General features: G+C 45.5%; 1 protein-coding gene across 1 annotated transcript; it reads right to left on the minus strand.

Annotated features, from left to right (window-relative positions):
- Positions 1–3,000: 3,000 nt before the first annotated feature.
- podxl (podocalyxin-like) lies at positions 3,001–13,375 on the minus strand. The gene is made up of 10 exons (XM_070929389.1): positions 13,252–13,375; positions 12,948–13,011; positions 12,007–12,164; positions 8,294–8,911; positions 6,907–7,139; positions 6,741–6,764; positions 4,487–4,619; positions 4,348–4,391; positions 4,112–4,231; positions 3,001–3,195 (listed from the first exon to the last, which is right to left on the minus strand). The coding sequence occupies exons 1-10, from the start codon at positions 13,373–13,375 to the stop codon at positions 3,001–3,003; spliced, it is 1,713 nt and encodes a 570-aa protein (XP_070785490.1).
- Positions 13,376–13,686: the final 311 nt, after the last annotated feature.

Genomic DNA, 13,686 nt, shown 5'->3' on the forward strand with positions numbered 1-13,686 from the left:
AAGCTAACCCCCAGTTGGCGGTGGCTTTATGTTTAGAGTACAAGCATGAGTGTGGTAACACCGGACTCGCAGCAAGACCGAAAATAGGCCTGTTTCCCCAAAAACATCCAACTCCTTTTTAAGGATACATGATTTGTAGCAAATGACTAAAAGAGTGTTACGGTCCTTTTTAAGTGTCAGACATGAGCCTCTTATCTGAAAGGACTTGTTCGATGCTTTACATTGAATGCACTTAATGTGGAATCTGGTGAAATCACTTCCTTTGTCCTGATTTTAAATTCATAATGTGCAGACGGACAACATTCAACTCCCTCGATTCATCAGTCGAGGAAAGTAAAAACCTGAAACAGTTTACCGCAGTGTTTTTTGGGTTGTTGTTTTTTTTTTGCGTTGATGTTTGTTTTGTCGGAGGGGTGAAGACGGCAGCGTGCAAACAAAAATGATAACGCCTATAGCTAAGAAAATGAAAGCGCTATGCAAGGTATTATGTGTGATCTTTTGACGACATTTTGGGTTTATCATGCTTGACGTAGCATTTATTTTTGTTTTGTGCCAGAAGACAACTGTTTAAAAAGACTAATTGAAAGCACCTTTTTGTAAAAAAAAACAAAAAAAACTAAACAACAAAAAAAACTAAACAAAACACAATGCCAAATACTACTTTTCTTTCTGCTATTTTAAGGTAGAAATCCTCCACACAACTTTTGCTGGATGGAATGTTATTTTTTCATTTTCCTCTTCTTTTCTTTTTTTTTTTTTTTTTTTTTCCCCATCTTGCCCTCCTCTCGACCCCTGGGTGGGACTCAGGAGTTTTAAGGCTGGTACTCTCAGACACAGTGAGCACTACTCTGTGGATACAGTGAATGTGTAGAAAGCCTTGTAGTATTGCATTGTATGTAATGTATATAATGAATAAAGATTGTATTTTGTTCAGGTTTTCTTAACTCCTGTCTCTGTGGCGTCTCTGTCCCCTAGTGGCCGTGTGCGAGTACTACTGACAGCTGTGCAGAACAGGAAAACAACAGAACCCAAGTGGGGGGAAAAAACAAAACGCTTCCTTTTTTATTTGCAAATCTGAACAGGTAAAACAACGTGAGCGCCGAGGCGCTCGACAATTTACAGCTTCCAGTGTGTCAGACCCCTGTTGTTCGCCTTCAGCAGCAAACAAACCATAAATACATAAAATATTGGTAACGTACTTTGGTGAAAATATCACAGCTATAGTAAAAGTGAAACTGTAGACACACAAACACAATTTAACAAAACAAAACAACAACAAAAAAATGTTGGATTGGAGTGCCCAAGGTGATGGATTCACTTGTATATAAGTAAATATATATATATATTAACTTCTTAATTGGTTTAAAGGGAAGTAAATTATTAAAGTGAAAAGAATCCAAAATGGGGGGGGGCATGCTCATGTTCTGCTGTTGAGGGTTTTAATATCAAGTCAGGCATCTTAAAATGTCCGACGACTCCTCCCCTCCAGCATCCGCAACAGTGACAAAAAAAAGATAAGACGGCTATTTACAAGTTATTGGTATATCAGTATGGACCAATAACATAATCATCCAAACTGTCCTCTGTTAACGTCCGGCGCCCTTTTCTAGACCAGCTCGGGGGCACGCAAGCCGGCCGATTTTTGCAACACATCATTTTCCTTTTCCTTTTTTTTATTTTTATTTTTATTTTTTTTTAAAGCGGGACTATGTGGCCACAGGTGACACTTCTAGGATGGCGAGCCATTGCATTTCCCACGATTCTCTTTGAGGCGGAGAGTGAGTTGAATGTGATTTCGAGCGGGACACGAAAAACGCATGTCTTTGTCATGTCAAGTGTTTTACTTTCTGTTTTTAATTTAGTGATAAAACCGTAGAAACGCACTTGGTTCAATTTGACCTACTGTGCTTACCGTACTTGTGTGCACACTTTTACTTCGGCGAGTTCAGTGTCTTTACAGCCAATAGAAATATTGGGCAAAACTACTGAAAATAAGGCCTTGTATGGAAGGCAAGAGGGGACAAAAATGGGAGGGGGGGGGGGGGGGGCTTTTCCCTTTTGTTTTTCACATGAAACAACTTTATGTCAAGGTCACATATCAAGAGACGAAAAGAAAACACAGTATATACTTGTGATATATAGACCTCCCCCTCAGGCTTTCCATACACCCCCCCCCCCCTCTCTCAAGTCAATGTATGGCATTTCTATAGACCCACCTGCCTTAATCAGCGTCTTTGTGGACATGTTGCACCAGCTACAGCCACCGGCAGCTCCCGACACACGCACCAGTGGGAACATCCTTACCAGGATGCTGCGAAGTATCCCGAGGTCATCTATCTAAGTTAGTAACTCTAGAACAGCCGAGGCAGGCTAATGCGGGGCTGTTACCTCTCTGATCGTCTTCCTCTCAGGCCCCCCCCCCCCACACCACCATGGCCTGGCCCTCCCTCGCTGGCAGAAAACAACATTTAAAAAAAACGGAAAAAAAAACCAACCTCTATTTACAGGCGCTTTGTGTGCTAATCAGCTCTCTTTGTGAGTGTAGTAAAAGTAAAGGCACAATCCTCTTGGGGGGTTTTTGGGGGCACTTTCGGAGTTTTTTTTTTTTTTTGAATGACACGGTTTTGAATTGTGATCCGTAGAGATCAAAAACAACCGCAGAGGCACGACAGTGACGGATTTAGTGGATTATTCCAACATCTGTTTTAAGTTTCCAAGGCCGCTATGTACAATTTCATTTCATACCAAAATATAATAGAAATCAATCCAACAGACATTACTGGGGGGGGGGCTTGGTTGCTCTACAGGATGTATTTCTTTGTGAGAGTTCTTCTCTGGCTACAGGGACAAGAATCCCCAGGGTCACGAGTGTAAGGTGAGAGGGCAGGGCCGGCACGGAGCAAGAAGTGTGGATTCTTTTGTTTGTTTTTGTGTGGCTGGAACTAGCCCGGTTCCTCCTCCTCCTCCTCCATCTTCTTCTTCTTCGTTCCTGGTCGCCTTCTACAGGTGAGTGTCCTCCTCATCGGGTATGTCCTCCTTCAGCAGGTTGTCGATGGGGACGATCCAGCTGTCGTTGAACTCCCCGTTCAGCGCCATCTTCTTCTCCTGCATCTCCGGCTGCACCTCCATCACCTCCAGCGTGGGGTTGTCGTGGTAACCGTTCTCTACCGTGTGCAGCTCCTCAGTCAGGTGTTGCTGTAGAGATTAAGAGGGACAAAAGTCTCTAGAAATGGCTTTCTGTATGGTAAGGCAGAAGTTACCAAAGAAAGATTTGAAAGTCACGTTAATAAAATTCACGGTTTTCCAGTACTTGAGGCTTTTCCAGGAAATAAGGTCTCTAGTTTAAGAGCTCTTCAAACACCGACACGTCTGTTGTAACTAGTGTTTGCAGGGTTACAAGCAATACTCTCTAAAAGAGGAGTGGTGAATCTCTAAATATAGTGTGTTCCTAAACTTTAACACCCCCACATCACATTATTATCATACATTTACGTCTTCGTTTCAGACTTTCAGATCCTACTATTCTCATTTAAACACCGAGTCTAAGAGTCTGATCTTAATTTCAACCTTTGAAACTGACTTCTTTGATTTGATGAACTGTGATTTCACAGATCCCAAAATTTTTGAACATCTCTCCATATGTTCCGATATTATGGCAGCGGCGCCAGACGTCAGTCGACTCAATTTATGCTCATGAACAGGAAAGGCAGTCTTAGCTTAGCATGTCAGCACGCTAACATTCGCTAATCAGCGCAAAACACGGGGTAGAGCTGCGAGCGACGTGGGGTGTCATTAGCATTAGCAGGTATTTGGTCATAAACCACGAAGTGTTGGTCGAGTTCAAATTTTAAAAAGTGAAGGGGTCGCAAATTCTGACCAGCGTGGAGATTAACACGAACATGAATGTAGCAAAGTTGTTGCGCTATGTTATGAACAGGCCATTGCACATGTCCCCTGAAAATATCCCATGTGGATTAAGCAGAGATTTTTTATTCAGGGGGGTACAAGGGTGACCTTATCGCTGTTGTGTTTCCTATTTATTTCCGCCGTTGTTGGTCATTTGTTTTTATGGGAGTGTACTTCTGTCTGAGCAGGACAGCCTCCCGCCTACCTGGTTCTCGTTGTACGGCTTGCGGTGGTGGGAGGCACAAACGGCGAGGATGACGATCATGATCAGCAGGGCTCCACAGGAGGCCAGGATGGCTATCAGGGTTTTGTTGTCTGTTGGTTTCTTTAAGTGGACAACAACAACGACGACAACAACAACAACAAGAGAATGACATGTGGAATTTGAACCCTGCAAGTGTTTACATGCACCGACAACGGCGTCCATACATTCACCCTTACCTTGGTGATTTCTTCATAATACTGGGTTGCCAGGCTGGTTTTCACTGGAAGATACATTTCAAATTGGTCCGTTAAATTCAGTTCAACTTGACTTCAACCTGACAAATGGGACTTGTCTACAGGGCGGAAGGCGCCTCACCTTTGCCATTTATCTCCACACAGTCGAACTGTATTTTGCCATTGTGGTGCCGCCACGTCAGGGTGCAGTTTCCATCTTGCAAATTTGCCATCAGCCGCCTGCACACCTCCACCAGATCTTTCTCTTCCTCTTTCTGACGGTAAAAAAACAAAACAAAAAAAAAAACAACGACACACGCGCGTGTAAACATCTACGTCCATAATATAAACCGGTCAACGCCACATCACGCGTGTCATTCGTGAGCCCCCGCCAAAGCGCCTGCTGTGCTGTCAAGAGTTGGGACAGGAAGGTCAGAGGTGACAGCTGAGGTCATACTTTCCTGTGCTGTGATGTGTGGCTTATTTCTGGCGTATTATGGAGCGGCGCAGCTGCGTAGGCGGTCAGAGAGGGTGAGTATATGAAAGAGGTGTGGGAACGTAGGAAACTAGTGAAAGGCAGGAAGGGTTCCCACTAAGACACTTTTTCCACCCGGTGACTGGAATCTTTTTTTTTTTTTCCTTATAGCGAGCTTCACTGCTTCCTGTCCTCTTGCTGGAAACACAGAGTCTGGACGGCTCAGAGATCCATCCTCCAGGCCTGGGAAGAACTCATTTTTGAAGATGATCACTGACTAGTTTAGTGCTTTCATATTTTGTTTTTATTCCTTTTTATTTTTGGCCTGTACAACTCATACATTCCATCATCAAGTGTGTGAAAAAAGTATGAATTTCATGGAACAGAGACATATGAATAAATAATCATTTCTCCTCCCATATCTATAGGGAGTATAACAGAAGCATGATCACCCATTGTTACAGATTCAGTTTTACAGTCCCATATTTTATACAGGTGTCGTTTGATATGAGAAAGAACTATCGTGTGTGTTTTGGGTTATATAAATATTATATTAATGAGCATTAAAGCGATTGAGCATTTTAATGTCTTTAACTTTCTTTCTTTTAATGGCGTGGTTTAGGCCAAGATCCCAATATTACCTCATTCACCTTTCTTCATATGTATTTTACAGTCAAATGCTAACGTGTACATGATAGACCATCTGTGGATAGACCGCCTTAATCCATTCCTAATACTGCCATGCCTGAGCCTGAGTCTTTTCCAAAGCTGACACTTTCCAGGTAAAAAAAAATATATAACCAATCATATCTTTCATAACTAAAATTCACAAACCACTTGATCAGCTTACACAGACTTAAAAACACACAAACGATAATAATACGCAACACTGATCATTTCGCTTTTAGCAGCTAAAGAGCCAAATATTCTTCTCAGGAGCTGGTGCCGACCTAAACGGAGCTAAAAGAGAGTGAATATCGAATTTAACACGATTCCAAATGAAGGCTAATGTTGCTCCGTGTCTTGACAGATGTGTAAAAAACAAACAAACTGCTGTTTGCAAACACGGTCGCCATTGCAGGTTCACAAGGTGATAAAATGTCAACGTTGTGTTCATTTGGACTGTTCTGCTGCCACTGAGTGGTAGAAAAAAAAACAGCGTTCAAAGCTGGCCACAAATATACAGTTTCATTTATTTATTTTTTTTAAAAAAAAGGCTCAGTAACTCCCTAAAACAGCTGGCAAACGGGAGGAATTGGGAGAGCATTTGTTGGGGACTATTTTCAGCGGTGGATTAACACACATTTGATGCTCTTGCGAGTATTTCTGGCAGTGTGGCTCACTGATGTGTTTTTAATTGTTTCTTGGACAACAATGGAGCTCTGTGGCACAGAGGAATCAGGCTTTGGACACACACCCACACACAACACTTGTTAGTAGGACGCATTCACGGCTGGTTTTAGTCCGACAAGAAAACTGTAGAACAGCCTTCTCCTTTAAGAAAGATACTCAAACACGTCTCCAGATTGAGTCGTGCCAATCTAAATTGTTAGTTCTTACATCTAGAATATACTTTTAATAGTAATTAGTTACTTTACCTCAGCATTCATAAAGTAACTCTACATACTCTACACTCTATAGCGTGCTAGTACTAGTTGGGCTTTAAATTGACAAGACAAGAGTCTACAGCAATGCTAGCAGCAGTCAGTGCTTTCTGCATGTAATGCGCCGAGCTAAATGTCAGTGAAGAAAGGAGTGGAAAGGGTGCGGGCGTGCCTCCCCTGGACAGGACAATAGCAGAGGCTCGATGGGAGTCAGAGCGGGAACTGTTTGTTATCATGCATTGTTTATGTGAATAGAAGCACCCGGGTGCCAGTAACAGATTCAAAGATACAAAACTCAAAGTAAAGCGAAATCTTACCTCGTGTCCGTTGTTTAGAGAATACTGCAGGAGAAAAAAAAAAGAAAGTAAAGAAAATACAGTGTGTCAGTCAGGAGCATCAGTGACCCCCACAGCCTCGTTTCAGTAATGTGTTATCGTGGAGGCCAGCAGACAGACGAGGTCTATCTGTTACAGCGCATCTCACCGAAAACGTCTTTGGCTGAGCTGCTGCGGAGGTCGTAGTGGTGGCGGTGGTGGTGGTGGCGGCGGCGGCGGTTTGCGGGGACGTGGTTCCAGCTTCGGTCGCCGATGCGAGAGTTCCCGCCATGGTCAGGTGGGAGGAGTGGGTGCCGGTGGTCCCCGTGTTCCCAGCTGGCTCCTGGGCCCTGGACGCTGTCCGCTGGGGGCTTGTAACTGTTGCGGTTACTTGCTCGGTACCTTCAGCCACAAATAATATGTGTGAACAGTGCTCACTCGCACACTAGAGCTGGTGATTCCAAGCTTTCAACAAACGCTCCTTTAAAATAGCTTAAAATTGACTAAATACGGCAGTACGGGGGAGTATACTGTAGTGGGCTTTGCTGAGCTTATGTCAGTGTGCAGGTCTGTTTATCAGTTGGATCCAGGTTTAAGCCTTCCCATATGTTTTTGCTCTGGCGCACAAACTGTCTTAACTATATGACTAAGTATGGCAAGGAGCATTGAAACTGTGCTGGAAGCCTCGTCTTGGAGCAACGCCTTCTCTCATGTTGGTTGCTACTTTCATTTCTCACCCATACGCTCCTTGGTTCTTACGCGTCCTACCCTGTTCAATGCTTTACTGCCAATGTGATGTACGTGTCAATTGTGGCTTTCCAACTGCGGATGAAAGTTGGCTTTGCGAATAAGTAGAAGAAAAAGAGAAGAAAAGAAAAGGTAGGCGGACTGTCTCCCTCATCCTCGCGGATGCATTGCCATCGGTGACAATGCAATCACCAAAGTTGGGCTGGCTTTGACCTTTAATTTTGTCCAGTTGCTGCCTTCTCTCAAAGGCCATGACGCTGTGTCATAACGCTTCATTCCTCTATGGTTTAAAAGTCCCATATGATGCTCATTTCAGCTCTATATGTTTTATTCTGGGACTCCACTAGAGTAGCTTTGTATGATTCACAGTTAAAAAAAAAAGTCCTCATTCATCTTATGCTGGCCCTTTAAGCAGCCGTGCTGTGCCTGGATCAGGTGACCTGCTGATGCCGTGGCTGAGTGTGACATCACAACCTTACAGGAAGTCCCGGTCTGAGTACGGGCTGTGTTTTCATTTCTCCGTGGACTGAGCGTTCTGATACTTTCCCAGTATTTATACAGCACCCAGACCTGCTTTGTAATCCAACAAGGACATGGAGGTCTCACTCTCTACAATATGGGATCTTTAATCGTATAGCTTTTGGCCCTGATTTATATCGCTTAATTGGTTTCATTTATATTAATCATGTCAATCTGTGTAATTACTTAAGTATGTTTTGGGTACGTTTGAAATAAACCCTCAATCACTAAGTTCCCATCAGGTGTGTTATTTTCATGTTGGTGTGCAGGGGATTCACAGGGGAACGTACCTCCTTTGGTGTTCTCCTGGCTCGTCTCGGAAGTGGCGGTGGTGTGAGTCATGGACTGCTGCCGCGGTGTAGGGGTATCTGGTGTAGGCAGCCCGACAGGGGCTTTAGTCCCAGAGGTTTTACTGGGTACGGAGGTTTCAGGCGTCTGTGGTGTGGCAGCATTGCGGGACACCACTGAACTGCCACTGCTGTCAGCCGTCGCAGCTGTGGTCATGGCCTTGGGTAGGCCGGGGGTAGCAGCGGCAGGGCTGGCACCGGAGATGCTAATGGAAGGTGCTGGTGGGTTGTTTGTGACAGTGGGTGCTTGCGGATTGGTGGGGGCTGGGTTGTCTGTAGGCTTGGATGTAGCAGTCACTGGGTTAGCTGGGACGGTGACTGCAGCGGTTGGCTTTGCGGATGTTGCCTGCGTAGGTTCATTTTTCGTGGTGGATGGTGGTGCTCCAGTTGTGCCACCAGCAGTTGCTCCTGTCTTGGGCTTACTGTCAATAGTTGGCGCCGCACTGGACGCGCTACCACCGGTTGGCACAACCGATGGAGCAGTTGTGACAGCAGCAACATTCTTCGTCACAGAGGTAGCACCCTGACCATCACTTGAACAGACGCTGTGAAACAGGAAGCCTAAGGAGGAAAAAAACAGGATTATTATCTACGGCATGGGTAGCATGTATATATTATGGGTTCATCACAATGTTATATTTGTATCACACATTCATGTCATCCATTGTCAGTATAAAAAAATCTTGATTAGTTGCAGTTCTAATTTAAAAGAATGGCCTTTTTCTGTCGTTAAAGTCGAGGCTGGCGGAGCACCCTGAAGCCTGAGCTGTGTCGACCTCCGCTCCTGGATTTCCTGCGGTTCGGACAGCTGTAAGCTTCAGCCACGGCGCTCCATCTTCTTCTGTTCCTCTATTTATAGCGACCAGGACAGGATGCTGCACACAATAAACTTGGAAGCACCACACCCACACGACCACGGCCCATTTGAAGTGCCCCGTGAACAATCCTTGCCTGACTCCATGGCCAGAAAACAATGGCCTTATCCACCCCCACCCCCCCCCCAAATGCTTTTTCTGACCTCCGCCCATCTACAGTACACACACACTTTTTTTGGGGATTTTCAGCACACATGTGTGGCGACACATTAACTACACGTTCTAAATGACACGTACATTATGGAATATTTCCTCTGTGTTTAACAAGTTGTAGCTTATTTTTAAGCTTTATTTTTATTTATTTACTGCAAATCACATACTTACACCTTATTGTTATTATTTATATGTGCTCTGACGTAACGCGCTCTTCTTTATCTGATTTACAAGAAACCCCCCCCCCCGAAAAGCTTGAGGCACCAACAGTTCATACACTAGGCACGTTGCTCAGATTTTGGATAACATAGACAAAAGGTTTTCGGCGAAAGTCAAACCCGCGCTGGTTATTCTCATGGGCTTACCCGAGCCACAATTCCCACAGCGCGTGAATGCAGCGTTAGGGCCGGGTGTCGGGAGTTAGCAGATAAGGGTCTGTTCTGGTCAAGCGGAGGCTGGTGGAGCCGAGCCTGTCCTGTCTCTGCGGAGCACAGACACATCACTTATCAGCCTCCTGCCTGCCTGCTGCCATAAAACACTGTTACTAAGAGAGCAAGAATGTCAGAGGAGAGTCCTCTGATTGAGCCGAGCGTTCTGATCTACGCCACACGGGCTGCTCGCTGTTGGGAGGCTCATTTGACGGCATGCAAGGTCTGCCACGTGAGGGCTTTTCCCCCCTGAAGCTGCTGTGTTCGACAGAGTATTTTCAGTCAGGGAATGGACCCAGAGACGCAACAAACATCAGCATTTTGTAAACTACGTAAATACGGGTGGATTTTCCCTTTCATCTAAGGAGCTGGAAAGATGTCCAACATTCCATCGTGAGGGGAGTTTTGCTGGCAGAGTTCACAGGGTGGTGTTCAGTGTATTTTTCCAAAGATGTTGCGCGGCTGCTGATCGACACAGCACCTTGCTGCGGAGACCAAATCTTTCCCGCCGGCCGCACTTAACTGCCTGCAATTTTGCGATTTCTTTTTTTTTTTTTTTGAGAGAGAGGTCTTCAAAATCACTTTGTCATTTTCTCCCTCCACCCCGCCGTCTCGTCTCAATGTGACCCCCGCCGACCCCCGCTGTCACTGACGCATCTGTTTCTTAGTGGGCGACAGCGCCCCGCTGATCCCACTGCTATCAGTAGCAGGGCTGTTTTTTACCTCACCCGCACATTCCTCCCCACACAGCCTCCAGAAAAACAAACACACACACACACACAAGGTCATGTCTCCATCACTTTCAGGGACGTCACATTGACTTACATTCATTCTCTGGAGACTTACCATACCCCTAACCACTACTTGCCCAAACATAATCCTTACCCTAACCTTAAACCAAGTCTTCACCCTAAAATTGTATAACCTACATTACGGGGACTTGCATTTTGTCCCCATAAGGAAGGTGAGTCCCCACAATGTTAATGTGTAAACATATTTACTTCCACACAACATACACCCACACACAAAAATCACCACCTGTAGTCTGTCAAGGCCACTTGGACTGCCTCCCTCTCACTTCAACACAACACACACTCTTTTCCCTGGTTGGTTTACTTCTACAGAGGCTTACGTGACTAATTACTTATAGTAGTCTTTTTATTGAGTTACTCGCTCAAAGCTACACTAGTCAATATTTCTAAATAAGCAAAATACAACTAGAGACATCAAGAGTTGTCTGTATTTTGCCTAACGTAAAAGGTATCAGGCGTAGGCGATTATCACCACCTCTGCAGTGCCAGTCAGCTCTATGGAGCGTTTCAATGTCTCTATTAGCTCACCGTTTTAGCCTTAATGTTTTGGTTTACCCCCACTTTTCTAATCAACCTGCAACAGTCAATTGATTTGAGGAAAAAAAGAAAAGAGAAGAAGCTCTGATAAACCTACTGCACGCTACCTGTTATAGCACCAAAACACAAAGACAGAAGAAAGTTAGCGACTCGCGGGCCGACACAGCGGAGCCCTTAGCAGCTAAGGAGCCAGGCATCGTGCTCGGCTGGTGGACCAAAGCAGGACTAAAAGGAGCGTGAATTGAACATGGGATTTATTTTTCACCAGGTGGCCAAGAAACACTGGCTGGATGGAATATAAGCAACTGTTTGCCAACAGCAACTTTTTATGGCTTTATTTAGATAGCGGCAGTCGAGAAACGAGGGCAAACCAGAAAAGATGCAACGCTTATGGGTTCACAGCTTGTTCCAAAGCGGCCAAAAAATAAATAAAAATCAATGAATACTGATTTAAGTAAAATAAGCTTGTGTGTAGTAGTTCTATGTGGCACCATGTTATCTGCTCAAGATCGAAGACTTCAGAACAACCCTTGGACTGGAACCCTGCCGAGTAATACATGTTCTGGTTGCGACTAGATTGTGCCAAGCGACCTCCTCCCCTTTGTCTCAAAAAAAATGAAAGTAACAGCATTCTAATTAAATTGCAGAACTAAACTAGAAAAAGTCGAAAAATTAAGATGCTGATGAATGAAACTACTTCTTAATAAACTACTTCTAAATAAGCATGCACTGTACACTGTAGACACCGTATGTACAGTGTCCAAAAACAGTGCCTTTATCTGTGAGATATTACACAAAGCAACGATTTATGTTTTTTGTTTATCTGGCTAACTCTGCAACCCTCTCCTGACCTCCCCTGACCTCAGTCTGCTCCACCGCCTCCGTCAGTCTGAGAGGCGTGGAGCTCGTTCCTTGCCGGCTGACCGCAGTCCGCGGCGGAGCGCAGACACTGTAATATTGCTCCCGTTGCCGCGCCGCTGGCCTCAGGGTGGGACCTGCTCCGGTGTGACTGTGTGGGGGTCAGACAGCAGAGGGTGTGAGAACCGACCTGCTGCGCTTTCCCTGGCTCTTCTTCCTGCTCCTTGGCTCACTTCAGTGACAGGAAACGCTTCTGTTGATTTGGGCCTGCGCGTGTGTGTGTGTGTGTGTGTGACTTTTAATTTTGTAACACGCGTTACACTAAATGGACTCGCGTTGGTATCGCGCCAGTTGTTTCTATTGTTCTCGCTTGGGTTAACAAGCATTATCACCAGTGCCATAGGGGAGTTTGTCTGTAGCATTCGACTTAAACTAACTGCGCCTGGGGATCAAGGTCAATTCCAAGACCAAAGCCTTGTTCACGTGCAGTGGCAGGAGTGTTCCTAATACCTGACATGCGTATCTATCCCTGTAGCATCGCCTGTCAATCAAACATTGCGGGCGGGACGGCGGCGTCCCTGAGTCAATCGGAAACCGAAAAACACATTACTTCCTGTGCAAGAGAGAATTTGCCACCAGACATCGACATCATGTTTTTACGACAACAAATGCAAAATCTTTCGCAGACTGTCTTTAAGTGGAATTAGAGATGGAGAGAAGCAAAACTGACTGTATATCAAGAAAAGAAATGGCAGATAATTCTAGAATTTTAAGCTGAGGGGTTCATCTGTGGCCCAAAGGCAAGTGTGAGCTACGTGGGGCAATTGGTGCCACTGAAAGCTGCACTGATCAATATCTATATGTTCGTTAACTGTTCTGTTTTGGTTCAGTCTCACCTCTCAAGCAGGCAGCTGACACATTCACTGGACACTACCTGCCCAGCACCAAACGGACGTCAGAGACCAGGACCATGGAGTTGGTGGAGACCAAAAACAGAGCTAAAAGCAGAGGGAATGTTGGACTTATGTTCATCAGGCGGATTGCTTGGGTGCGTAAATAAGCAGCGGTCGGCTAACATGTAAACCATATCAACTTTATCAGGTGACAACATGTGAGTGTTGTGCTGCCCCCCCCCCCCCCACAAAATCCATTCATATACTGCCTTAGTAAAGCCTTTGAAGCTGGTCCTATAGTGAACCTGTGGAGCGTGGCCGTGTTTTGCCTGTATTCACTGAGACCAAGTGGAGGTCCAGAGCAGGTCAGGGGGGTGATCTCTGTCTCCCTGCCCTCCCCACAGGGGTTGCCACTGCTTTCGGCTCCAGCGGGCGTCAGCCCCATCCTGTTCAGTGTGAGAACCACCATCCGTGCGCTCTAAAGGAGAACGACGACGTGGCCAGAGGGTGGAGGCTGGCTGAATTGTCTTCCCTTCCTGATCCCTTCCCTTCCATGCTGTAAATAAATGCCCCCATGTGCGAGGCCCCGCGCAGGCCGAAACTTGGAGAGGATGACGGATGAAGGGGAAGAGGGACAGAGGGGAGCGTTTTATTGCTCTCTGCCTGAGAAAATGCTATTGACGTGTGGTTGGCATCATTTGTTCCCATTCAGACATAAAAGCCTTTAGTGTCGGGTGGTGGAGCCCGGTTCACGGTTGGTGTTCCAGTTCATCCCGGAGG

The sequence above is a fragment of the Enoplosus armatus genome, chromosome 22 (assembly GCF_043641665.1).
Source record: "Enoplosus armatus isolate fEnoArm2 chromosome 22, fEnoArm2.hap1, whole genome shotgun sequence".
Lineage (NCBI taxonomy): Eukaryota > Metazoa > Chordata > Actinopteri > Centrarchiformes > Enoplosidae > Enoplosus > Enoplosus armatus.

What these genes read in the sequence shown, in the direction of transcription:
- podxl (XM_070929389.1), bottom strand. Translation starts at nt 13,375, where the DNA reads ATGGTGGTTCTCACACTGAACAGGATGGGGCTGACGCCCGCTGGAGCC. An exon ending in CTGCTCTGGACCTCCACTTG is followed by an intron (nt 13,012 to 13,251) that starts GTCTCAGTGAAT and finishes CTCTGCTTTTAG; the next exon opens with CTCTGTTTTTGGTCTCCACC. An exon ending in AGCCGTACAACGAGAACCAG is followed by an intron (nt 3,196 to 4,111) that starts GTAGGCGGGAGG and finishes TAATCTCTACAG; the next exon opens with CAACACCTGACTGAGGAGCT.